The 24,300-nt window shown below is 44.8% G+C and overlaps 1 protein-coding gene across 4 annotated transcripts in view; it reads left to right on the top strand.

The window, feature by feature from the left end:
- The window catches only part of Mboat1 (membrane bound glycerophospholipid O-acyltransferase 1), a 113,216-nt gene extending 89,502 nt beyond the window's left edge, over positions 1-23,714 (top strand). Inside the window, exons 6-12 of one of the 4 annotated variants that reach the window (XM_087591323.1) lie at positions 1,120-1,303; positions 2,675-2,867; positions 8,757-8,860; positions 12,878-12,942; positions 15,684-15,816; positions 18,444-18,595; positions 22,390-23,714. In XM_087591323.1, the coding sequence (XP_087447449.1) occupies positions 1,120-1,303; positions 2,675-2,867; positions 8,757-8,860; positions 12,878-12,942; positions 15,684-15,816; positions 18,444-18,595; positions 22,390-22,510 (952 nt within the window). In that variant the 3' untranslated portion in view covers positions 22,511-23,714. 4 annotated transcript variants of the gene reach the window in all.
- The last annotated feature ends 586 nt before the right edge of the window (positions 23,715-24,300 follow it).

Below are 24,300 nucleotides of genomic sequence, written 5' to 3'. Positions count from 1 at the left end.
TGAGATTCTCCTTTCCCAGGATGTGTATGCCTACTCTAGAATGATTTTTAATGGATTTGTGTCTGGGGCCTTTTAGAAATAGTAATTCCTAACTCATGTAGTGTGATTAGGTCTCCAGCACAGGGAAAGATAGGAAGTGGGCCAGAAAAGATTCAGGTAGGGGAGTTAGCGGGATTCTGAAGTTGGTCTTTGGCTAATGTGGATGGAACAGGTATGGGTTAGAGAGAAGGGCGGGGCCCCTAAAGAATCAGGAGAAGACCATTGGTGGGGGATGAAAACACCATTGGAATGGCTCACCAAGAGCCACTGCAGCTGCAGGATACGATCCTTCTAGAGGGTCCCGAGAGCTTGCTGGCCTCCCTGTGAAGTCCCAGAGCTATGTTCCCAGCAGACCTGGGACTTGGGAACAGCTGTGCAGGAAGAACTGGAAGGGTCTAATATGTCCAGTCTCGGGCTCAGTGCTGAGTGCCTATTAACAGCTTAAGGGACAGTCTGACGAACTAATGAGTGCTGGTCCCTCAAGTGTCCCCTCCCTACAATGACACCCTACTAGGGTCTCAAGGGATGCCTGTGCTCTTGAAGCATCCAGCAGAGCCATGCACTCCAGGCCCCCCCCCCCCCCCCCGCGCTCTTGTTTTCAGGACCTAGACAGCAAAGCAGACGACAGAAATTGCACAGTTGGTTTTGTGTGGCTTCCAAGTGGAAACTGCTCGGGTCCTCCCACCATTTCCTTTGTATTTATGTTGGCAGTCTGGAGAGAATTCCCCTGTCTGGAGCATCTCAGCATTAGGTCACATTCTCACCCTGCCTTTGTTTGTGCCTCTGTTTTGTGATGCACGCACACAGAGGCGATGAGAAAAGAGCCTCAGAGTAACCTTTGCCTGAGATGCCTCCCTCAGAGTTCATGGTCCTCGCCCACGATGGTGACTCGAAACTGTGACCTTCTCACTTACCTATCTCCTCCATGGTTCCTGTCTGAAAGATGTCTGTCTTAGCTGGATTCTATTAAAAATAGAAGTGAAAGGTCTTGCCATGAATTAAAACGGTATACCAGCATGTTCTGAAGGAGAACTGACCATGGAGGAATAGTCAAGTTTTACATCTTGCTTACATTCTCAGAGTGAAGCCCTCGCTTTTAGAATACTTAAGCTACCACCTCAACTTTATGAGTGTCATAGCTGGCCCTTGCAACAATTTCAAGGACTATGTAGCCTTCATCGAAGGGAGACATATACACATGAAGTTGCTGGAAGTGAACTGGAAGGAAAGAGGTTTCCAAAGTTTGCCAGAACCTTCTCCCACTGTAAGTTTTTGGTACTCAGTATGTTTCTGTGTGTGTGTGTGTGTGTGTGTGTGTGTGTGTGTGTGTGTGTGTGTGTTCGTTCAGAGAATGGGTTTCACTTTCAGAGCTAACCTTTGCTAATAGTCATTTTAATTAAAATGTAGCTGGTCGTGTTGCTTGGTGATAGAGTCCTTGCTTTAGCATGTACAAATTCCTAGGTTTGATTCCCCAGAACAGCAAAAAGAAAACAGGGGGAATGGAGAGATGGCTCAGGGGTAAGAGCACTGACTATTCTACCAGAGGTTCTGAGTTAAATTCCCAGCAACCACATGGTGGCACTTAACCATCTATAATAAGATCTAATGCCCTCTTCTGGCGTGCAGGCATACATACAGGCAGAACGCTATATATGCAATAAATAAATACATCTTAAAAAAAAAAAGTAGGCCCGGAGAGATGACTCAGTGGTTAAGAGCACTGATTGCTCTTCCAGAGGTCCTGAGTTCAATTCCCAGCAATCACATGGTGGCTCACAACCATCTGTAATGGGATCTGATGTTTTCTGGTGTGTCTGAAACACACCAGACAAACAAATAAACAAATAAATAAAACCATCTAGAGGAGAAAGGGGTTTATTTAGCTCCCAGGTTATAGGCCTGTGAGAAGCCAGAGCAGAAGCTGTAGGCAAAAAGGAAGAACTGTTTAGTGGCTCCCTTGTGGGCTCACATTAGCTACCTTTCTTATTTTTGGTTGTGAGCCTAACCTTTAACTCTCCAGCCCTTAGCTACCTTTCTTCTACAGTCCAGCCCAACTGCATCAATTAGCAGTTAGGAAAATGGCCTACAGACATGCCATAGGGCTATCTGGTCAAGCATTTCATCAACTGAGCTTCCCTTTCCCCTGGTGACTGTAGGTTTGTGTCAGAGTGACAGTTGAAGATAACAGTGACTCTAGATTTAACGTTTAAATTGTCGGAAGCTAACGTCATCACTATCTGCCCAGGTGTTCTGCCTCAAGTGTTCAATTACCTGCATGGGATCCATTGTACCAGAAGCCTCTCCCTCCTGCCTGGTGACTCTACCGTGGTTCCCTGGCTGTGGTACCCTATCATGGTATCCAGTTCCCTTGTGTTTTGGCAATAGCCCTACCTAACTTATGTTGGTAGGAGAACCGAAAACACTTTCAGATACGTCCCATGTTTACAGTGAAAACTTCCAGTCCTCAAGGGTGGCATGCATGTTCTGCATATAAACACACCACCTACACATTTGTGTCTTGAGGAAGGAAATCCGTACCCTTGCCCTTCCTTCTAGGGCAGTAATTGATAACAATGCTCTTTAGGTTCCTCATACCCGAGTAGTTACATGGGTTTTCTTTCCCCCCCATTTCTAGGGAGCTGTGATACAGAAGTTGTGCATAACCTTGATGTCTCTCCTGTTGTTTTTGACACTCTCTAAGTCCTTTCCCGTCACCTTCCTTATTGATGACTGGTTTGTACATAAGGCCAACTTTCTGAGTCGTCTCTGGTACTTATACGTCGTCATGCAAGCCGCAAAGCCCAAGTATTACTTTGCCTGGACATTGGGTAAGTTTGATGGAGTGGCCCTAAATGAATGAGGAACCTCGTGGTCCTCTGTGGATGGCTTAGGCAGAATCTCATTTGTACCATTGACTCATTCATTATAAAGTCGGATCCTTCGTGGGTGGCCGGGAAGCCAGCGCCAATTTTAATCTTCAACATTGAGCTCCTCTCTTCCACATAAACTCAGTTATCAGTGAGAAGAGGATATCTGGGCTGTTCTTTAAACACAGTGTTCATAACAGCTTCCAGCCATGGAACTTGACCACTGCATGCAGAATTGAGAGAAATTTCCAGTACAGTCTGGCCTGCTCTTCATTTTTCCCGGTTGTCTGTTTAATGACTTTTCCCAGCACAGTGACAGGAATGCTAGCTGAGCCTGGTGCTTCAGAAGGAAGCTGACTTCAGCTTTTCCTCTTTATGGTGGAAAGTTCCACTTTTTTTTTTCTTTAGGGGAGTGTTGGCCAATCTCCAGGTTTTATATAGTTCCTTTGAAAAAACTTTAGATGGTGTCATAGAAAGCTTTGCTAAGAGATAATAAACCTATGCACTTACTGAGGCTGATAAAGGATTTTGAATCCAGATTGCAGATTAAGGAATAGCACACAACTCGGATCCTCTTCTTAGTTTGTGCCTTGGGCTTTAAGTTCCAAATTAAACTTGCTGTATGCAAAATTACTTTCTTTATTCAAATACTTTTTTATTTAAAATTTCTTTTTTCAAATATCAAAAAAAATCACTTTCTTTATTCCAACTGCGTTCTTTATTCCTATTGGTAATATGAAATAGACTCTTTGGCCATTTGGGCATGTGGCACAGCATGGCAGGTTTTTCACGACAGTGTGTTAATGCCGAGAGCCAGACACTTTTTATTGTCCCAAGCACAAACGTTATGCACATTAAGCAATTTCTGCCTGGGCCAGATTATTTTTACTGCAAGAATATGTCTGTATAAGTTCAGCCCAAATGCGTTATTTCTCTAATAATTGGCCAGAGACAACAGGCTTAGAGCTTTTTGTTTTGTTTTGTTTGTTTGAGACTGGATCTTACTATGTAGTGCTAGCTGGCCCGGAACCCACACAGCAGACCAGGCTGGCTCAAACTCAGGGATCCGCCTGCCTCTGCTGGGACTTAGAGATGTGAGCTACTGCACCAGCATTAGAGCTGTTTTAGAAGTTATGGGTGCTATGTTTTGTTCCCATTACCGCTCAGTTTAATTTAGTGGTGTCTGCCAAGTGCCAGGCTTTGTCCTAGGAAATATCTTTCTGCATCTCAAGACTGGGACATTTTGTGGGAACATAGACCTCCCTATCAACTGGGCAAGAGGCATCAAGAGCTGCCTCAGTGGTCATAATATGGAGGAAAACTGTGTTTCAAAGACTGTTCCCCTCCTTCCCGATTCTGCTATTTCTTTGCTAGTTAAAAATGCTGCCTTCTAGGGGCTGGGGATTTAGCTCAGTGGTAGAGCGCTTACCTAGGAAGCGCAAGGCCCTGGGTTCAGTCCCCAGCTCCGAAAAAAAAAAATGCTGCCTTCTTTATTTCTGTAGTAGCTGGGCAGTCCTATCTCCAGTAGCTGGGGGTCCATTTGGATCCTTGCATATATATGTTTTCCTGTGCAAAATACTTAACGCTTCCACTTTGCTCTAACCTGAGTAAGGATGTGCGCAGGTGCTCATTCCTGCTGTGTGTGCATGCGTGCATGCTCACCTGTGGGCGTGCATATGGTATGTGCGTATGTGTGTGTGTGTTTGTGGAGAGAGGATGGGAGAGAGTGGGAAAGTCTTTTTTCTGTTAACTGCATTCTCTATTTTCACTTATTTGCTTTCTCTCCTCTCCCCCCACCCTTCCTGCTCCCACATTTTGTATCTCAGGGCTTAAGGGCTGGCTTTGAACTAAATCAGCTCCAGATTTGAGGAGGAAAGAAAGGCCATTCCGTGGCCTCATGGGGAGAGTCTGACACAAGGTGGGTTGTGCTGACAGGGTCTGGGTGGGAGGGGTGACAGGGGACAGGATGTCATTCTGTCCTTAGGAGAACTTCTCAGACTTTGGAATGTCGGTATGATGCTTTGGGACATCTTTCTCTGTGCACTGAGATGTTTATCTCCCGTCCCCTCTGCCCCATCTCTCTGTTTCCTCGGTTGCATGGTGGAAACACTTTAATTTGCATAGCTTCGATTTGAAGTTTTTTTTTCCGGTTTAGATTACATGGGTTAGTCTGAAATTGACCTTTATATTATTTATGAATAAAGGAGCAATGGATAGTCCATCAGGGAATATTTAAATTACTTAACCGAATAATTGTTTTATCCAGCTCTTTAAAATGCCATTTACATATAATTGATGTACTAATTATAAATTATTATAAATTGAATCCTTAAAGCTGGCCTCTCATGGATCTCAGCTGCACTGCACTGTTAGGCCTGCTCGTTACTGATTATATTAAATTAGTAAAACTATTTTCTTTGGACTTAACATCCAATTCTGATTCTCTCCAACTAATTGATACTAATTAGGGAGGCTCAACTGTGGTGTAAGCTATGTTCTAAGGACCACAAACTCCAAGAAGGGATATCCAAACAAGTTTGTCCACCACAGTAAGTTACACCGTGCGTGGAGGAAGGAAAGCTGGTTTGGGGCTATGAGTCAGAGCCTCACTCTGGCTGCTCTGGGCTATGATGGAATCTTAGATAAACTTCTGCAGAAAGCACTGTGCAGGACAGGGAAACCTGACTCTCCAAATAGGGTAATTCTGGGAACCAGTCATCTTGAAAAGGAGCTCTTAACCCCTTAGAATGTGGGATCAGTTCTGGCCTTCAGATCCAGTGCTGCCTACACTGGAATGGTCTGCACATTGAACCAACATTTCTGGTCTCAGTCTCCTTTCCACCCCTATTGGCAGAGGCCATTACAATAAAAATGGCTGCCACCATCTCTTGAGTGCTTCTTTGGATGGGCCCTGTATTTTATACACACTCCAACAGCTCTTTAGTCTGGGCGCCATTGTTATATCTGTTTTACTCTTAGGGAATAGGTTTCTAGAAGTTACTCACCTCCTCTAGCGTTTGTATTCATATGCTGCTGATCCTACCCTTACTGTCCCTCCTAACACATCCCTGGAGTAACTAAGAAATACCTGTAAGGTGTTAGGCACAGAGACCCAGAGGGTATGTGATGTCTCATCTTGGTGGCCAGCTTGCTGGCATTGAGAAGCACATAAACTATTGGCAAAGCACACTTTGTGAATGTAAGGACATTTCCAGACACAGTTTCCCTAGAGGAAATTCCAGACTTGTTTGCTAGCAGCACCATAGGTTGTCTGAGGGTTCCAGGATGGGACCAAATGGGGGAGAAAGAGAAAGATGGGGACACAGGCATTGCTCTTTCTGCTTCCTGAGCACCATGATGTCACATGTACACACGCGCGCGCGCACACACACACACACACATGCACACAGATGGACAGACACACACAGATGGACAGACACACACATACACACAGATGGACAGACAGACACACACACATGCACACAGATGGACAGACACACACAGATGGACAGACAGACAGACACACACACATGCACACAGATGGACAGACACACAGATGGACAGACAGACACATACACACAGATGGACAGACAGACAGACACACACACATGCACACAGATGGACAGACACACACAGATGGACAGACAGACACATACACACAGATGGACAGACAGACAGACAGACAGACAGACAGACAGATACACACACACACACACACACACACACACACACACACACACACACCCCTTCCCTGTAGTGATGGATTGCAATATCTGGGGCTGACCTGAAATAAACTGGTCCCTGCCTTAAGTAGCTTTGTGCAGGTGTCTTGTGAAAATCTGACATCACAGGCGATGACCACAGAACTCATGCATTCTGTGCACAATCACTGCTTGACTCTTTCAGCTCTGTGTGCTGGGCACAAGGTCAAAGGGCATGGAAAGTTAAGAACTGCTGCACTGACCTTGCCATGGGCTGTCCCCTAGTTGACATCAGTCATTTCTTGATTTGGTGTCACATAGGAACTCTGAGGCTCCTTTTTGGGCATCAGTTTTCTCTGTCTTCTCTACTGAGTTTCCCTCTAGAGGAGAGAGGATGACATAGGGCTTTGTGCTTTTAAATCCTTTAAGAGAAACCAGATAGTTTTCAACTGAAGCCAAGCCTAAGATAAGCATCATTAAATCATCAACTATGCTAAAAATAGAGGAGATAAACAGAACTGTGTTCTCTCTCTCTCTCTCTCTCTCTCTCTCTCTCCTCCCTCCCTCCCTCTCCCTCTCCTTTTCCCTCCCTCCTTCCTTTCCTCCCTCCATCCCTCTCTCCAGTTTGGGGATGGCTTCCATGGTAAGTGCTAGACAAGCTCTGGACCACTGAGCTCAGAGCCACCCTGGAGAAGGCTGCCTCATTTTGAATGGCTGTTCTGAAGATGGGCTCCTTTCTAGGAGGTTAGGAAGGCTGTCTGCATTTGGACTTGAAGGTCTATGGGATGATCCTTCAGATGTAGAACTCTGAAGCACTGAGATTTAATTAGTGTGAGTCACTAATAACCACGTTCTTGAAGAGCATAGTCCAACAGAATTTGGACTATGAGAAAGGAGGAAATTAGTCTGTTGGTCTTCATCATAACTGTAGGAGCTTGTCAGGACTCGAGTTGGTTACAAAACACCTCGTTAAGGCATTTTGAGGCAAATTGTTCCTTTGGGAACCATTTTCTTGTAGTTTAGTTAAATAAATGAAGATGGAAGTGAGGCTTTCAGAACTACTCTGTGGAGAAGGTAGCTTGCTATTTTCTTTTCTTTCTTTCTGAGACAAAATTTTCCCGTGTAGTCAAGCCTTACACTTGTTATGTAGCCCAGAATAATCTTGTACTCTAGATCCTTCTGTCTCTGCCTCTAAGCTCTGCCACCACACACTGTGGAGGGTGCTGATCTCTGTGTACTGTTGTGGCTTCCATTGGAGCTGGTTCCCAGTTCCCAGCTTGGCTTCTCTACCTTGATTTGGGTGTAAAACTTTCCTTAATTGCATCTTGTGTTAGCCTGTCAGACCCTTGTATGTAACGTGTCCAGGATAAGGTCCTGGTTTGCTTCCAGTGTTGGGTCTCCCTTGACATAGCACACCTACCCCATAACACCTGAGACAGTGAATGTAACAGCCAGCTTGGTGGGATTTCAGATTGGGCAATGCTTCTGGGTGTGCCTGAAGTTATTTCTAGGAGGCTCGACTGAGGTGGGAAGACCCACCCAGAGTGTGACTGGCACCATGGTCTGGGGTCCTGGATTGGGTAAAACAGAGAAAGTGAGTCGAGAGCCACACTCCTCTCTTCCTGACTAAGAGTGCTGTGTGACTAGCTGCCTCATATGCCTCCCGCCATGCCTTCGCCGCCATGAACAATACTAAACCCTTTCTTCCTTAAGCTGCCTTCATCACGGCCGTCTTCCATCTTCAGTGATAACTCTTAGCCCTCTACCATGTCCACTGCTATCCTCCGCATCTAAGCAGGAACACGTTGTGCCCTCTTCTCTTCCTGTAGCATCTTGCCAGGCCCTGAATCCTGCAGCTAACATCTTCATCTCATTTCTTCACTCCTCCCTGACGCTCCTCTGTCCATCTGATGCTCCTCCAGTCTTGTGCCATATGGCAAGCATTCACTTAAAGGCTGTAGAAGAAATGAATGACAGCCAAGGTCACCAGACAGACAGTCGCCATAACAAGGCCAGATCCTTTGCATGGTTTTTTGGCTCATTTTCCAAGAAACTACAGACTAGGCTTCCAGTGTTGGAACTAGACAAATGTTTGCACTCCTTTAAAGACCTCTGCCTGGATCCTGATGTTCTGTCTTAAAAACTACAGCGGACGCAGTGCACAACGCAGCCGGCTTCGGGTTCAGTGGCATAGATGCGGATGGAAATTCTTGTTGGGATCTACTATCTAACCTGAACATCTGGAAGATCGAGGTGAGAAGACTGTGTTTGTGGAACAAACGGGCACAGTGAATAAAGCAAACAGTTGCTGTGAGGATGGGATTCCCAAAGTCCTTCATCAGGGTGTCTGGGGAATGCTGTTTGGGGGATGCCTGGCTCCACATTGTCCTCAGCATTTGTATCTTCAATCTCTTCCTCCTCCTCCTCCTCCTCCTCCTCCTCCTCCCCCTTGCCCTCCCCTTCCTCTCCCTCCTCCTCCTCCCTGTCCTCCTCCTCCCCCTCCTCCTCCTCTCCCTCTTCTTCCTCTCCCTCCTCCTCCTCCCCCTCCTCCTTCCCATCTTCCTCCTCCTTCCCTTCTTCCTCCCCATCTTCCTCCTCCTCCATCCCCTCCTCTTCCTCCTCCCCCTCCCGATTATCATCACCTTGTTTTCAGGATACCTGCTTTCTTGACACTTGACAAGATTCAAGGAAAAATGACATCACGAATTTGAAAAGAGCTATGAAAATCTTTCTGTTGTTTAATCCTTGATCTACCAACTAGAGAGTGAAAAAGCCATTTCCTCTTGTTTGCATTTTGCTTGGGACCCAGTTGAGAATGTAGACCAGAGGCTCATGCCTTTAGAACTGAGCATGTCCATCTGTCTGGTTTTTTGTTTTTGTTTTTGTTTGCCTTTTTGGAGGTAATTTTAATTCATTCAGATTTTGGGGAAGAACTGTCTCAGTGCACACCTCTTACACCACTAGGGTAGTGTGTCTCTTCTTCAGTCTTGATTCTAGGATGTCGGTTCTCTGTGTCTTGGCTCCCTTTGGACCATGTCATTTCAGTTGTGCTCTGCCCTATTTACACTAGCACGGGCAGGGCCACCTGGTCACACAGCCTTCATCCTGCAGCAGGAGACAAAGGCTAAGCTTTGTACATGCAGGGACACTCAGGCAGCTGCTCAGGGCAGCTAACAGTTTTTGATTTCCATCTACGCTGGGGCAGACATGCGAGCAGGAAAAAGGGACCAAAATGAGCCTGAGAAAACCTCCACCTTCTTCTGCCTCAGGCCTGTCCCATTTGGAAGGCTTCCAGAGGGAAGGTGGCTTGCCTTTCACCTATCAAAAAGTTGTAGTGCGTGGTTAGATTCTCCTCCCCCATCTTCCTCTTCCTTCTCCTCCCCATCTTCCTCCTCTTCCCCTTCTTCCTCCTCCTCCCCCTCCTCCTTCTTCTCTTTTTCCTCCTCCCCCTCCTTCTCCTCCTCTTCCTCCTCTTTCTCCTCCTCCCCTTCCCCTCTTCTTCCTCCTCCTCCTTTCTCCCCTACACCTCCTCCTCTTCCTCCTCCTCTCCCTCCTCCTCCTCTTCCTCCTCTTTCTCCTCCTCCTCTTCCTCCTCTCCCCCTCCTCTTCTCCCTCCTCTTCCTTTTCTTCTTCCTCTTGCCCCTTCTCTACCCTTTTATCCATCCTCCTTTCTTCCTCCACCTCTTTCCCCATCTCCCCTTCTTCCTCCTCCTTCTCCTCCTCACCCCTTTCTCCTCCTCCTCCTCCTCCTCCATTTCTTCTTCCTCCCATCCTCTTCTCCCACTATTCAAAAGGTAAATGGAAGAGAGAAATAGAAGCACTTTGTACCTGTCGCCTAACCAAATTGCATCATATATTCTACTTAAATTCATGGTGCTATTTGATGCCTCAGACTGATCAAATTGCATCAACAGCCCTCACTGTGGGGGAAAATGCTAATATTTGGATTCTAGAGAATCTGAGGCCTCTTTGGGTCAGAAAGCCCTGGCAAGTATGATTTTAAAAAAATGGCTCAAACTTAGAACTGGTTCTGAGTGAGCAATGACACCTCACTCTATTATAGTAAACCATTCCACCAGAAAGTTTCCAGACAGCATAACCACCTGCCCCATTCTCAGAAAAGACTGTATGCTTCTTTTTACTATGCAGACGTCAAGCAAGGTCCTGGGGTTTAGGGACTTCATTCCCGTGGAAAACTGCCCTGCTGCTTGTGAATATGAATATGAATATGAATATATATATTCATAGTGCACCAAAAGACAGATCCCTTTCATTATGGATGTGTGCTTGGGGTCAAAGGCTGATATTGTTATATAGTTATTCTAAGAGAAAATGAGAATATTGATTTCCATTGTGTTTGGTATGTGTCAAGAATAAAGGAGCAACAAGGAAGTCTGATTTTGTTACAGTGCTTCAAACCATGTTTAAAGCATTCTATTAGCTGTGTAAACAGAGACAAACTGGATTTAGAAATAACCCAATGAATAATAGATCGCCTGACAATCACACATCATCTGTTTCCGTTTACCTTGCATTTGTTGTGTGTGTGTCTGATTTCCTCTTGTCTTTTAGTCTGTTATCTGTGATTCTCTAATTATCATCTCTCCATATCTGTTTACCTGTCATAGAGTTTCTATTGTTGTGATAAAACCCCATGACAAAAAAAAAAAAAAAAAAAAGCCTGGGGAGGAAATGGTTTTCTTCAGCTTATGCTTCCACATCACAGCGCATCACTGAGAAGTCAGGGCAGGAACTCAAATGGGGCCGGAACCTGGTGGCAGGAGCTGATGCTGCTCGCTGGCTTGGCCACTGGTGGCTTTTTCAGCCTCCCTCTTATTCATCTCAGGGCCACTTGCCCAGGGGCTGGGCTCTCCAACACCAATCATTAATGAAGGATAAGACCTATAGACTTACCTACAGAAAATCTGTTGGGGGCATTTTCTCAATGGAAGATCCTCTTCCCCAAATAACTCTAACTTGCTTCAAGGTGGCAAAAACAAAACAAAACAAACAAAAACAAACAAACAAAAAAAAAAACAACTAAGAAGCATCCTACCTTTGAATGTATTGATCTGTTTTCCACCATCTCCCTATTATCGTTCGTTGTCTATCCAGCCTGTGTTCTGTATCCTCTGTCATCTGTATTGCCTAGCTAACATGTGTCAGTCCGTCTTCTGTCTCTTCCCCTTCTACTGCTCTATACTCTCCATTCAAGCATATTGCATTAGATGGATATGTGGCCTCAAAATGGTTTCCTTCCTTCCTCCTTTCTTTCTTTCTTTCTTTCTTTCTTTCTTTCTTTCTTTCTTTCTTTCTTCCTTCCTTCCTTCCTTCCCTCCCTCCCTCCCTCCTTTCTTTCTTTCTTTCTTTCTTTCTTTCTTTCTTTCTTTCTTTCTTCTTTCTTTCTTTCCTTCTTTCTTTCTTTCCTTCCTTCTTTCTTTCCTTCCCTTTCTTTCTTTCTTTCTTTCTTTCTTTCTTTCTTTCTCTCTTTCTTTCTTTCTTCTCTCACATATTTCATTCCGACCGCAGTTTCCCCTCCCTCTCCTCCCTCTTCTCCCTCCCTTTCCTCCCCTTCCTCCCCTTCCCTGTAAACAAGCTTTCTTATGGCTGAAGGGAAAAGCCATACTTCTTGTTACCCTTTGAATGAGAAAGCTCATCCATGGCTTATGTGGGGCTGCCTTCTTTTGGCAGTTGACCAACTTACCCTGTTTCCAGATGGGTGATGTTTCTTTGTTTTCTTTTCTGTATTATTTTCCCTTCATGCATGAAGGCTTTTACTATTCTGGGCAGAGTTGGATACAGTTGGGACTGTGCCGCTCTTTATAGAAATGACTGTAAAAGGCTGACCTAGTTTGCACATGGTTACATAGTACAGAGATAACAGTTTCATTTAACTTGTCCCCAAAGCCCTACAATCAGATGATTGAACTTTCCTTGTGGTAAATCCCATTTTAGAGTAGTTTTAAGTCATTTGACCATTTTTTAGGGAATCAGAGTGGGAGGGGATTGACAGAACTCCCCTTCCGCTTTGCTCTAAAGTAAAAATAAGTTTTGAGCAGACTCGAGTTTCCAAGCCAAAGTTTAACTGCAAAGTACATCTTATAAATGCCAGAAAATGTTAACTGCCTGTGGCGGAACAGCTGATTGACAGAACTCTGAGTAACGGCGCTTGGCATTCACATCAGCTCCGAGCAACGGAGGTCTAGCCAGGACTTTCCGTTGCTTGGGTATTTTTAAAGCTAATGATAGGTGTTATTTTCTTGTTTTTAGACTGCCACGAGTTTCAAAATGTACTTGGAAAACTGGAATATTCAGACATCTACATGGCTGAAATGGTAAGGGACATAAAAACTACTTTACTGCTCCTGGCCCGGATGTGCTTAGGGGCTTCCTAGGTGAGCAGCAGCTGCCGGCCAGCCATGCAGCTGCTGACCGGCACGCGGTCTGACAGTTTGACATTAGCCTGCACATCTTGTAAATAAAAGAAGTAGGCACAGTGGCCTGAGAACATCCCTGTCTGAGCCCATTTCATCCCATAATGCTCTGCACTCCACTCCACACACTGTTTCGCTTCTCATGGCAATCCTGTGAGATGCTATTAGTTTTATTACCCCATTTAGTAGCTGTGGAAAGTGAAAGAGAGGGGCTACAGGACACACCCAAAGTCACAGAGCTTTGAGTGACAGACACAGGGCCAAGGGTCTGTTCCAAGAACCAGGCTTTTGACCTCTCTGTGTATGGCCTGGTACTCAGGAGAGACTGTTTTTAGATATTAGGAAGTCAGTGTGATTGTCAGATCCCTGCTGAAGGCTGCTACTGTTCCCAGAACTGAGAGCTTTGTGGTACTCCTCAGGCCTGCATCTGTGTTGACATCTCTGTGACCTGTTTCTGTGTGTTATAAATTTAGAAGCATTACTTGTTGGGGAAGTCTGAATATGCTATCTTTGGAACACCAAATCCCAAGTAGGGAATGTTCCTGAAGCCAGTAAGACAGAAGTATTGAGTTTTGCTTTTGGTAAGCAGTGTCTTCCACAAATCGAAACACTGAGGCAGAGCTGAGGAGATGGTTCGGGGATTAAGTGTCTGCTGTTCTCACAGAGGACACAAGTTCAGTTCCTATCACATACACGGGGTGTCTCACAGCCACCTGTAACTCCAGCTCTCCGGTGGGGGTGGGGGTCCATTGTTTTCTTCTGGTTTCCAAAGCACGTTCACTCATGTGTACAAACCCCCACACAAACACAAAATACCTTTTGAACTATCTTAAAATGATTTTTTATTTAAAATCTTATTTAAGAAATAAGAAAAAATACTTAAAGCAAATAAATCTTTAAAACTACTGAAGCAAAGGAGACACGGCGTAGCAACTCTTCAAATAAAACTTATGTGGTGTCTGAAGACTGCCTGCTTCTGCAGTTTATAAATTCTGATATGAACATGATTATTTTTCATTAATAGTGAAAGCAGTTTAACACTGGCATGCACGTCTTTATGCTGAGTAGTTCCAACATGCCTAGATTCATACCGTCTCCATTAGGAGTATATAGCCCAAGATGATTCAGAATGAAAAGTGTTAGAGATAAAATAATTCACTCATGCAAAATGATACAAAGAATTTTCTAAAATGCGTCTGCCTTGTCCTCATGCTAAGAAGAAATCCTACTGATATAGAGTTCCGATCCTGTATTTTTAATCTCGGTTATATTTCTTTTTCTCTAATGAAAAGGGAGAGGGACCCCTGAATCTGAGTGTGTATCAGTTGTGGCCGCTCAGGCCTTTGATTCCAGACTCGGGAGGCAGAGACAGGCAAATCTTTGATTTTGAGGCCATCTTGGTCTAAAGAGTGAGCTCCAGGACAGCCAGGGCTATCCAGAGAAACTCTGTCGTCATCATCATCATCATCATCATCATAATAATAATAATAATAATAATTTTTAAAATTAGTTACTTTTGAACCTTCGGTGATGAGCCCATGGTAATTGCTTGAATTTTCTGCTTCTTTCTGCAGTGTTTAGTGGCCACCTTCGCCTGCCATTGGCAAAGCATAGACTTGAGTTTTGGGTTGGAAGCCCCTGTCACTTCCTATCAGTTACTTTAATCAATAAGACCAAAGATCTCAAGGGAACCAGCTAAACTTTTCTAGCTTCCCACAGTGCAGTCCCCACATTGAGCATCTTAGATCTGAAAACATGAAGTGGCAAATGTTCCCATATCTGAAGCCTTTGAATACTAACACGATGTCCTAAGTGGAAATTTCCACCTCTGATCTCATATGACAGATCGCGGTCAGAACATTCATGCTACGGTATTGGGTGAAGCTGCATTCGGCTGTGTAAGGAAGACGTTCATGAAATACACATGAACTTTGTGTTTTAGACTTGGGTCTCATCCCCAAGATAACTCAAGTCTATGCAGACACTCTGAACGCTGTAAAAAAAAAAAAAAAAAGGTCTGAAATTGAAAAGGCTTGTCTGAGGCACTTGGGTCAGGGCTGCTCATCTCTATCTTGGTCATTTAAAATCTGACAGGCTTTGAGCAGGTCATCTAACCGGCACGCTGATTTCTCCCTGGAGTTCCAAAACGAAGATGTTGATTAGTCAGACGGCACAGGGGCTGTTGGAAAGATGAATTAATGCTGGCTAAATGAGGATAATTTCCAAAGATGCTTATCTGGAGTCCAGCTATTTTAATGCCATTGGCACTCCTGTCAGTGCCCTTAGTGGATGCACCCTTTGGTGGAACCCACTTCTGTAAGGAAGGCAGGAGTTCGTGTTGAGTTGAAAAAGACCACCTAGACCTTTGTGATAATAGCCCACAAGATGGGGTCCAGACCATTTAGTCTAATGAGGTTACGATTTATAGTGGAGCCAGGAAGTGTGTGTCCGATAGGACTCTACGATGACAGGAAAGCATAGGTTGCCTGAATTTCATTGCAAGCTCCTGCTAAGAGTCAGGCAGGCATCTTGCAGAATGGAGCTATAGGACTTCCATGTGGTCTGCCCCGAAGGGAGGCAGGTGTCCCTGGAATCGTGCAGTGTTTTCACCAGGCCTCTGCTGGTCCTTCCTCTCTTCACAGTGTGTGCTATGAGCGGGTTCCCTGGTACCCCACTGTGCTCACCTTCCTCCTGTCCGCTCTGTGGCACGGCGTCTACCCGGGATACTACTTTACATTCTTAACTGGAGTCCCTGTCACATTGGCAGCTAGAGCGGTAAGCTTCCTTCCGGTGTTGGTCCTCTCTAGCAACCTGGGGTGTGTGTGTGTGTGTGTGTGTGTGTGTGATTGGGAGTGACTTTTAGATGGTGAGTGATAACTTCCTCCCTGGAGTTCTACTTTTGTTTTCTTGTATTAGTATTTGGAAAAAAGATCAAATGATATGTAAAAAGTTGTCTTTTGCATAAGGACTTGTCTTTGTAAGAGTGGTTAACTGAGGGGTTGGGGATTTGGCTCAGTGGTAGAGCCCTTGCCTAGGAAGCGCAAGGTCCTGGGTTCAGTCCCCAGCCCCGGGGGGGGGGGGGGGGGGGGGGGGGAAGAGTGGTTAACTGATTCACTTGCAGAGAGTAAAACAGTAAGAATTTTATGAGCAACAAATTGCTCCCTTGAGAAATGGAGACGTTTTGAATCGCTAGAGACGGAATGTTCATGTAAAGATGATCGTATTTATTAATTAATGCAGGCTCTATCAGACTTCAGTTCGCTCTACGATGCTCACCGTCTTACATCATTATGCCAAGTCGAGAAGTAATTCGCCATGGCTCTGGCAGTCAGGGAGACAGCAGCCTGAGGAACTGAGTCTCCCAGAGACAGATCCATCATCATCTGTCTGATCGAATCAAAGCATAAAATTATTTGTATTAAGTACAGACTTTTGTGTTTGATTTGATTTTTGTCCTTTGATCACGATTATGGTCTTTCTTATTTCAGGTTCCAAGAGGTTTCAATGACATTAGTTACGTTCTAGATACATTTTGCTATTCCTTTTGTGTGAAGTGTGTGTATGGTGGGGTGCGGGTTGGCGAGCGTGTAGGTGCACTGATATGTGTGGAGAACAGAAGACAGCCTTGGATATCATTTCTCAGACTCCACCCACTATTTTATTTTCCTTTGGAGACAGATCTTTCATTGACCTGGAACTCAAAAGCAGGCTAGGTCTGGCTGCTACTGAGCCTCAAAGATCTGCCTGTTTCCACTGATCTGGTGCCAGCGCTAAAGTGGGCGTCACTATGCCTGGCTTCTTTGCCCTGATTTTTTAAAGTGGATTCTGGGTATTCCGTTCACAACTTGATTATCTTCCAAGCTCTTGCTCTTTACTGTCCTTCAGTGCACTTTTGTATGAATATCCCAGCAGCCCCGTTACATGTCAGCGAGTGTATGGGTATCCAGAGAGCACAGTGGGTGGATAAGTCAAGAGCTCTCCCCTGAGCTTCCTCTTCTCCTTAGATGAAGAATATCAGATTCTATCTAGGAACAAAGCAGAGGGTTGCTATTCAGGACAATTTTAAAAATTCAAAAAAAATCAAATACATATTTGAACACGAGGAACAGGAAAGAGCTTTTGTTTGTTCTTCTTATATATGCCGACTCGGATTCGGAAACAAAACTAAAGAACAGATTGCCGGAACAAACTAAGAAGTAAAGGTCAGCGCTTTGCTCTGTTGATGCGTTCGGCGTATCATTCCTTAAAATACCTACACCCCGGTGGCCTCTGCTGGCCCAGGCTTTGATTTATGTAGCTCTGTCTATTGCAGTCTTAGAAACGGTTTTTCAGAAGGTAGTGAGGGGATGGAAAGAGAGGTATTGATGGAGCAGAATTTCTGATTGTTTTCTAGCAAGAGAAAGAACTCAGCAGTCACGAAAGTTTTGGTTTTCAGTGCCGTGAAGAGACACCTTGACCAAGACAACGCTTATAAAGAACAACATTTAATTGGGCTGTCTGACAGTTTCAGAGGTTCAGTTCATTATAGTCCTAGCAGGAAGGACGGCAGTGTCCAGGCAGTCCAGACATGACACTGGAGAAGCTGGGACTTCTACATCTTGTTCTGAAGGCAGACAAGAGGAGACCGACAAAGCCCACTTCCACAGTGACACACTTCCTCCAACAAGGCCTCTCCCTGGGCCAAGCATACTCTAACCACCACACATCCCCAGCCTAAGAAAGGGTTTTCCTTCGCCAGGCAGTGCTGGTGGCTTGCTAGAAGACTCAAAAGACATGATCTGTGTGGAGCATTAGCACAGATACGGTGCATAGTAAGCACCCAGTAAGTAGCAGTCGCTTTTAGTTGTGGTGACAGTTGACACTTGTACTATAGCCATGGAAACAGGGCAGAGTACAGAGACTTACCAGTAAGAGTACGCCCAACAAAACTGTAACAGCAAGACAAGGGCCAGACAGACAAGCTAACTCGCCCCCAATTACCATAAATTGCATTGAAGATTAATATTCATGAGCATGGCAAAGTCTATAACAGGTTATACCAAAAAAAAAAAAAAAACCCTCAAATAGGCTAAAGAAATACACTAGTGCCGTTAAGAATATAAATGTAGGTACATGTAGATAGAAAAGATTTTAGAAGGCTCTGTGACATGTTCTTAAACTTTTGGGGGGAGGAATGGTTAAAAAGGATGCAATATAGTATATATATATATATATATATATATATATATATCATATATATGTAATAAGAAAAGGGATAAAGGGCTTTTGGTTAAAAGTAGAACTCAAAGGGTTGGTCGTGCTCTTCAGCCTGCCTTCTTCCCTTTGGTTTTACGTCTTGTGACTGAGTGGAAGTTATTTCAGTTCTCACCCCTGCCTCCTACTTCTGCCTTCCTGCTTTGCAGGTGAGGAACAACTACAGACACCACTTCCTTGCTTCCAAAGCTCGAAAGGTTGCCTATGACGTGGTGACCTGGGCTGTCACTCAGCTGGCTGTCTCTTACACGGCAGCGCCCTTTGTCATGCTGGCAGTCGAGCCAACCATCAGTTTATACAAGTAAGTTTCCCTTGCCCTCAGCTGTTGCCTAACTTACCTTTTCTTGACTTCAGAATTGGTAAACGGAGCCAACATACTAAGGGGCTTATGCTGAGAACTGATAAATGCGACTTGACTGTGTGGAAATGCTGATAGAAGCTACTAGAGGAAATGGCTGTCCCAAAGGTGCCAATACATGAGCACCAGTACCTGTGATGATGCCACAAGCATCATCCTAATGTGTGAAGGGCTTTGGTAGTGCACTTGGAGGGGACAGATACAAAACACAGACACAGAGGATTCTCTGCACAAGGTAGAGAACATACATCTATGATCCCAACACTCAGGAAGTGGAGGCGAGAGGATCTTGAGTTTGAGACTGTCTATTCTTCCAGCCATATTTTGGTTAGGCTTGGTGGCCAGCAAGCCAAAGCGATCATTCTAATCCTGTATCCTTCCCTTAGCCCCAAACCCTACACCAGTACCCAGAATACAGGTACCTATGGTCATACCCACATGCCCAGGGGTTTCTTTTTAATATGTCTTCTGGGGATCTAAGCTCAGGTCCTCATCTTGCACAGCCAATTCTCTCTCCAGCTCTGACTCATGCTTAAGAGAGCCATTAATCTAGCAAAAGGAAATTCAAATGCCACAGTCACCTACAGAAGGTGACAGTAGTTGGTTTGCAGATCTGTAGCTCATCTGGGGATAAGTTTAGTGGCCAGCAGTGAAGCAGGGACGCCTTATCCAAACTCATTTCTCAGATGGTCTCCATATTTCCCATTTGCATTCCTGATATGATCTGTGTGAGAAAACCAAAAGTTACAAAAGGGGAAGAAAGAAAAGCCTGTGAAATTGTCTGAAAAAACCAGTACTCATTCACTCATGTATTCGAAGCAATGTTCTTTCAAATTCAGTGTGTGAGGATGTTAGAATTTGCCTTGGCATAGCTCAGTCAATAAAGCACTTGCCTCGCAAGCTTAGGACCTGAGTTTGATCCCTAGCACCGACATAAGAAGCGGGATGTGGAGGTACTGTAATCCCAGCGCTGGGGAGGTGGAGACAGCAGGATCTCTGGGGCTTGCTGCCCAGCCATTCTGGCCTGTTTGGAGAGTAGCAGGCCAATCAATCAACGAAAGACTCTATTCTCAGAGGAAACAAGCAGTGGTTTTGAGCAACCACAGCTGAGCTTGTGCTCTGGCTTCCACTCACAGATGCACACACAGGCATCAAGCAAAGCAAGCACAGGCACGCATTTGAAAAGGAAGATGCCTTAGAATTCGTAAACAGCTTTTGTAGATAGCCAGCTCTTTGAGAACATACACTGTTTATATCTCGAGTCCCAAAGTCACTACTGAGTACGCGCCATACGTGGTTGCTAACTTGAGACTTTCTGTGACAGATGGAACATTCCATCAAGTTTTAGAGGAGGAAAGGTCAATAAACTTTACTGGGACACTGAAGTTTGCTTTTCTTGATTGTGTACTGGGATTTAATTTAACATTGTGGCTGCGTGTCCTATGGGAAATGAGGCAAAGTAAAAGAACAAAGTATCTTAAGTGTATTCGCTTCAGAGTCATAGTTTACTGTAGCCTTGACTCCAGCCTCTGAGAATCCAGTCTATGCCCAGGATTTTCCTTAAGAGGCCCCCTTTAATCGCAGTGTTCTTTACACTTAAGTTAGACAGTCAGTCACCACTTCTTTGCTGTTCAAATAGCAGTTCGTCATACACAGTCGGCCCTCTGATCCACGAACTGACAATTTTTTAAGAGACGGTGGTGTCTGTATTGATGTCTCTCATGACTTTTCTTGAAAGACACATCTGCACCCCAGATAGAAAAGAAGCTGACAGATCAAAGAAGGACCCTCAAGTCCAGATGGGGAGAAAATGAATTCACTGAGGTTATTGACAAAACCATCAATGATTTGCATGCTGACTTTACCACTGCAAAAGCAAAAGCCCCTTCAGTTTTGTACATTTTATATACGTGGTTGGTTGGCATGGAGGGAGGGGTGAATGGAATCTCAGGGAAGCATCATGGGACACCCTCTTCCTCTCCAGGGATATGTACAGCCCCCTGATCCTTTCCATAGCTTTGTTCTCTCTTATATAATTCAGTTTGTTCACTGTCATGACCGTGGTCCAGGGGTCTTCTGTAGGTTACTTCGGCCATTCTGCTTGATGATGGGGCTGCTCCTGTCAAGTCCAGAGGAAACTGGTTCTATGGTGGAACACGTACAGAGCTTTCATCTTGCTGTTTTCTCTAGTCACTGACCAGTGTATTTGCATACCATGGTTAACCACGAGTGGTTAGAAGCCGAGGAAAGGCTTCTGTGGATTATGTGCAAGTATCACACCATCTTTTAATGCCACATGGTGTCTGGAGATTGGGCAGGAGCAGAGGACCTGGAATTGGTCCCCTCGTGGTACCAGAGGACCACTGTGCCTTTCCTGTTGCACAGGGCAGAAACTCACGTTCTTCTGGAAATCCCAGTTTAATAGTTTTTATTTCAGTGCTAAGAATTAAAGACAGGCTCCCCACATTGACAACATGTACTTCGCCACTCAGTTATATCCTGGCTCTGTGCTTCGGCCATCTTAAGTAGTTAGTGTTTAAGGGACAGTTGAGCAAGTGAAGAGACAGCGGTGCTCTTGATTACTCCATGAACATTCTCAGGGAGCCATGTGTCTTGCTAAAGGTGGAGGAGCTTGGACAGATCTGAGATACTGGGCCTTGTCATTACTGGGGAGTGGATCCCTTGTCTTTGAACCGATTTTCTTCAGATCGTAGAGAACATTGCAGTGATTGGGGATGCAGGGAAACAGCTCAGTGACCCATCACTCTAGGCTTAACACAAGCTCCTAGGCTTAAACCTTACCATCAAGAGAAGGTAAGAGAGACAGAGACAGAGAGAGAGACAGAAGCAGACAGAGGGACACGAAGAGAGACAGGTAGAGCACAGGTGAGCAGGTGGGCAGGGTTAAGGGAGTTGGATTAAAGTACTAATTCAGCCTTTCCAGTGGATCTGGAACAGTTATGCTAACAAAAGCCATTTCTATTTACATGTATTTATTAGCGGGTTGCGTTCAGTGTTTACATTGTTGACAGTGTCACCCAACATTTCTCAAGAGTAGAACTTGGTTCTAACTTAGTTGGGATGAAAGCTATTTTCAAGGTTCTAAATGGAGTTTTCAAAATCTGAATCCTGGACCAATGAAATGGTTCAGCCATTAAAAGCATTTGGTGTGCAAGTCGGACAGCCTGAATTCAGTCCCTGGAAGCCACACTAGAAGGAGCAAACTGACTCCTAAAAGTGACCACACATGTACGATGACACCTCTTCACAAGCCTTTCTAATGAATCATTAAACAAGAGCATAAAAACAATCAGGATCCTTCCAGTTCCTGAAGTGGTCAAGAACTCCTCAACCTGGAGAAACACGTGTGGGGGAGACCAGCCGTGCGTATGCTTAGGGGACAGAGTGAACTCAGGTGCTCTCTGTGCATCCCCAGCTTTTGATCAGCTGAAATGTCTGGTTTCACATAGTTAATTCTCTTGGTCTGAGCACGTCAGTGGGGCAGTGCTGTGTCTGTCTGTCTTTGCCTCACTGAGCTTTATGGTTTTATCTACCCCTGGCCTGCTTGCCCACCAAAGCGAGGAGTACGTTGCAAGCGAGTTGTTGGGACTCGCTGCTCCTGCTGCTGTTGTGCACGGCAACCTTCCGCCTCTTATCCCCACTGAAGGTGATGTCATCGTACATGTTTTCTGTTTGTGCTCCTCTTTGAAAGGCATCTCTTGTGTTTTTACTTCCAGGTCCATGTTCTTTTTCTTGCACATCCTATGTCTGCTGATCATCCTTCTCCTGCCAGTCAAACCACGCCAGCCTCAAAGGCAGTCTCAGAGTCCAAATTCTGTAAAGAAGAAGGCAGACTGATACCCACAGAGAAAAGATGACCAAGAGAATTGTGGGACATTGGGAAGACATAATGGACAGGCTCAAGGGTTCTCCAGTGACTTGGAGGAGATGTTTACATGTATTTTTTTTCACTGCAGGGAATATTTTTATGTCTTTTTTTGTACGATTAAATCACCGTGTCTAGCTTTGTCTACAGACTTCACGGGGCCTTTCAGCGACACAGCGTAGAGAACAGGCCACTGGGTAGGCTCTTCTGAAATCATTTGCACCTACTGAAATCTGGAAGCATGAATCCAGCCATTGCCTCCAGCACTTAGGAGGTGTCTGCTGAGATGACTTGTCTAGATTTTTGAAATCAGAACATTCCCAGGCATGATTTTCTCTTGATAGCTGAAGACCCTTGGATGTGTGACTTACCAAGCTGTGGGTACAACTCTTATGCTGAAAAGCCCTTGGAGGGAAGTGATCATGCAGGGAGGTTGTCAGGGTGTAGAAAAAAACTCCACAAACTGGGAAGATTAACCCCGAATGCTTGAATGGATAGGTGTGCCCTCAAACCAGCTGCATTATCACCCCCACCCAGCCAGAAATGTACCATTCCCCCCCCTTTCCCTTCTGAATTGAGCCAAAATTGGACATCAGAAAGCCGCCTGTGTGCCCCGGGAGCTGGGGAGGGGGCGGGGGCTACTGGTTTCCATTTCCTGTGCTTTGATCTGCTTGACTTGTATTGGCCCTGAGAAGGCACCCAGATACCAACACTGTCAAAGGTGGCCAAACGTCTTTTCAAGAAATAATTGCTTTCAGCATGCAGAGGCTCTCTTTCCTCTCTGCACATCATGGAGGTGTCAATGATCATGGCCAACGTGTAGACACTAGGCAACGTTTGTAATGGATTAAATCCAGCTTTATTTTAGGTGAACTGTCCTGTTGGAAGCTGCCAGCGAGCGACAGTGCTCCACTCTGTCTTTATTATGAATGTGCCTGGCTCCTTTGGGGGATTTCTACTGGATCAAATCGTCTATGCGAAAGAAGGAAATGTAATATTTAAAATGTGGAAAATAATAATGATGATGATGATGATGATGATAATAATAATAATAAAATATATGCTTCAATGATATTGCTCAATCAAATGTCCTGGGAGGTGAAAATTTGTTCCGACTAGATGATAAAAATATAGTTTCTCACTGAATAAATATTATATTTCTATTTTAGGAAATGATTCCTTATGGAAAATTGTTTTTTGTTTGTATCGAGCCATGTGTGTTTTCACAGATGCGTGGGAAGCTTAAGTTCTCGGGTATGGTCGGTACTCGCCACGTAAGTCAGGCGTGGGGACTGGCTTCTTTGCACGATTTCTTATCTTCATTCGCAGCTTTGTAGGAACGGCTTATTTCTTCTACAGAGGAAGGCACTGTGGATTACAGACAGCTGTAGTGACTCTGTGTTGCTAGAACCGAGACTTAAGACCAGGGCACTCTGGTGTGAGCTACTACCCATGGGTTTTTCCAGGAAGCACTCTTCTTGTGTATCTTAGGATGGTGAAATGAGGAAGTCTTTCACCTTGACTTTTAAAGCATGTTTCCAGTCTTGGTGCTGGGGAGGAGGACAGTAGTCCTCCCTGGGGTATCAGTGGCAGATTGGTTCAAGAGACACTTCCGGATTCCAGAGTCTAATGATGATCAAGTTTCATAAGTAAAATGGCAGTTCGCATAAAGCATATGAATAATCTCCCATGTATTTTAACTAGTCTGGGGATTGCTTTTGTATAGCTAATGTAGTGTAAATTCTGGGTAAATTATTGTTAG

This window comes from Rattus norvegicus, chromosome 17, assembly GCF_021556685.1.
Source record: "Rattus norvegicus strain SHRSP/BbbUtx chromosome 17, alternate assembly SHRSP_T2T, whole genome shotgun sequence".
In the NCBI taxonomy this organism is placed as follows: Eukaryota; Metazoa; Chordata; class Mammalia; order Rodentia; family Muridae; genus Rattus; species Rattus norvegicus.
This window is presented reverse-complemented; position numbering and strand designations above follow the sequence as displayed.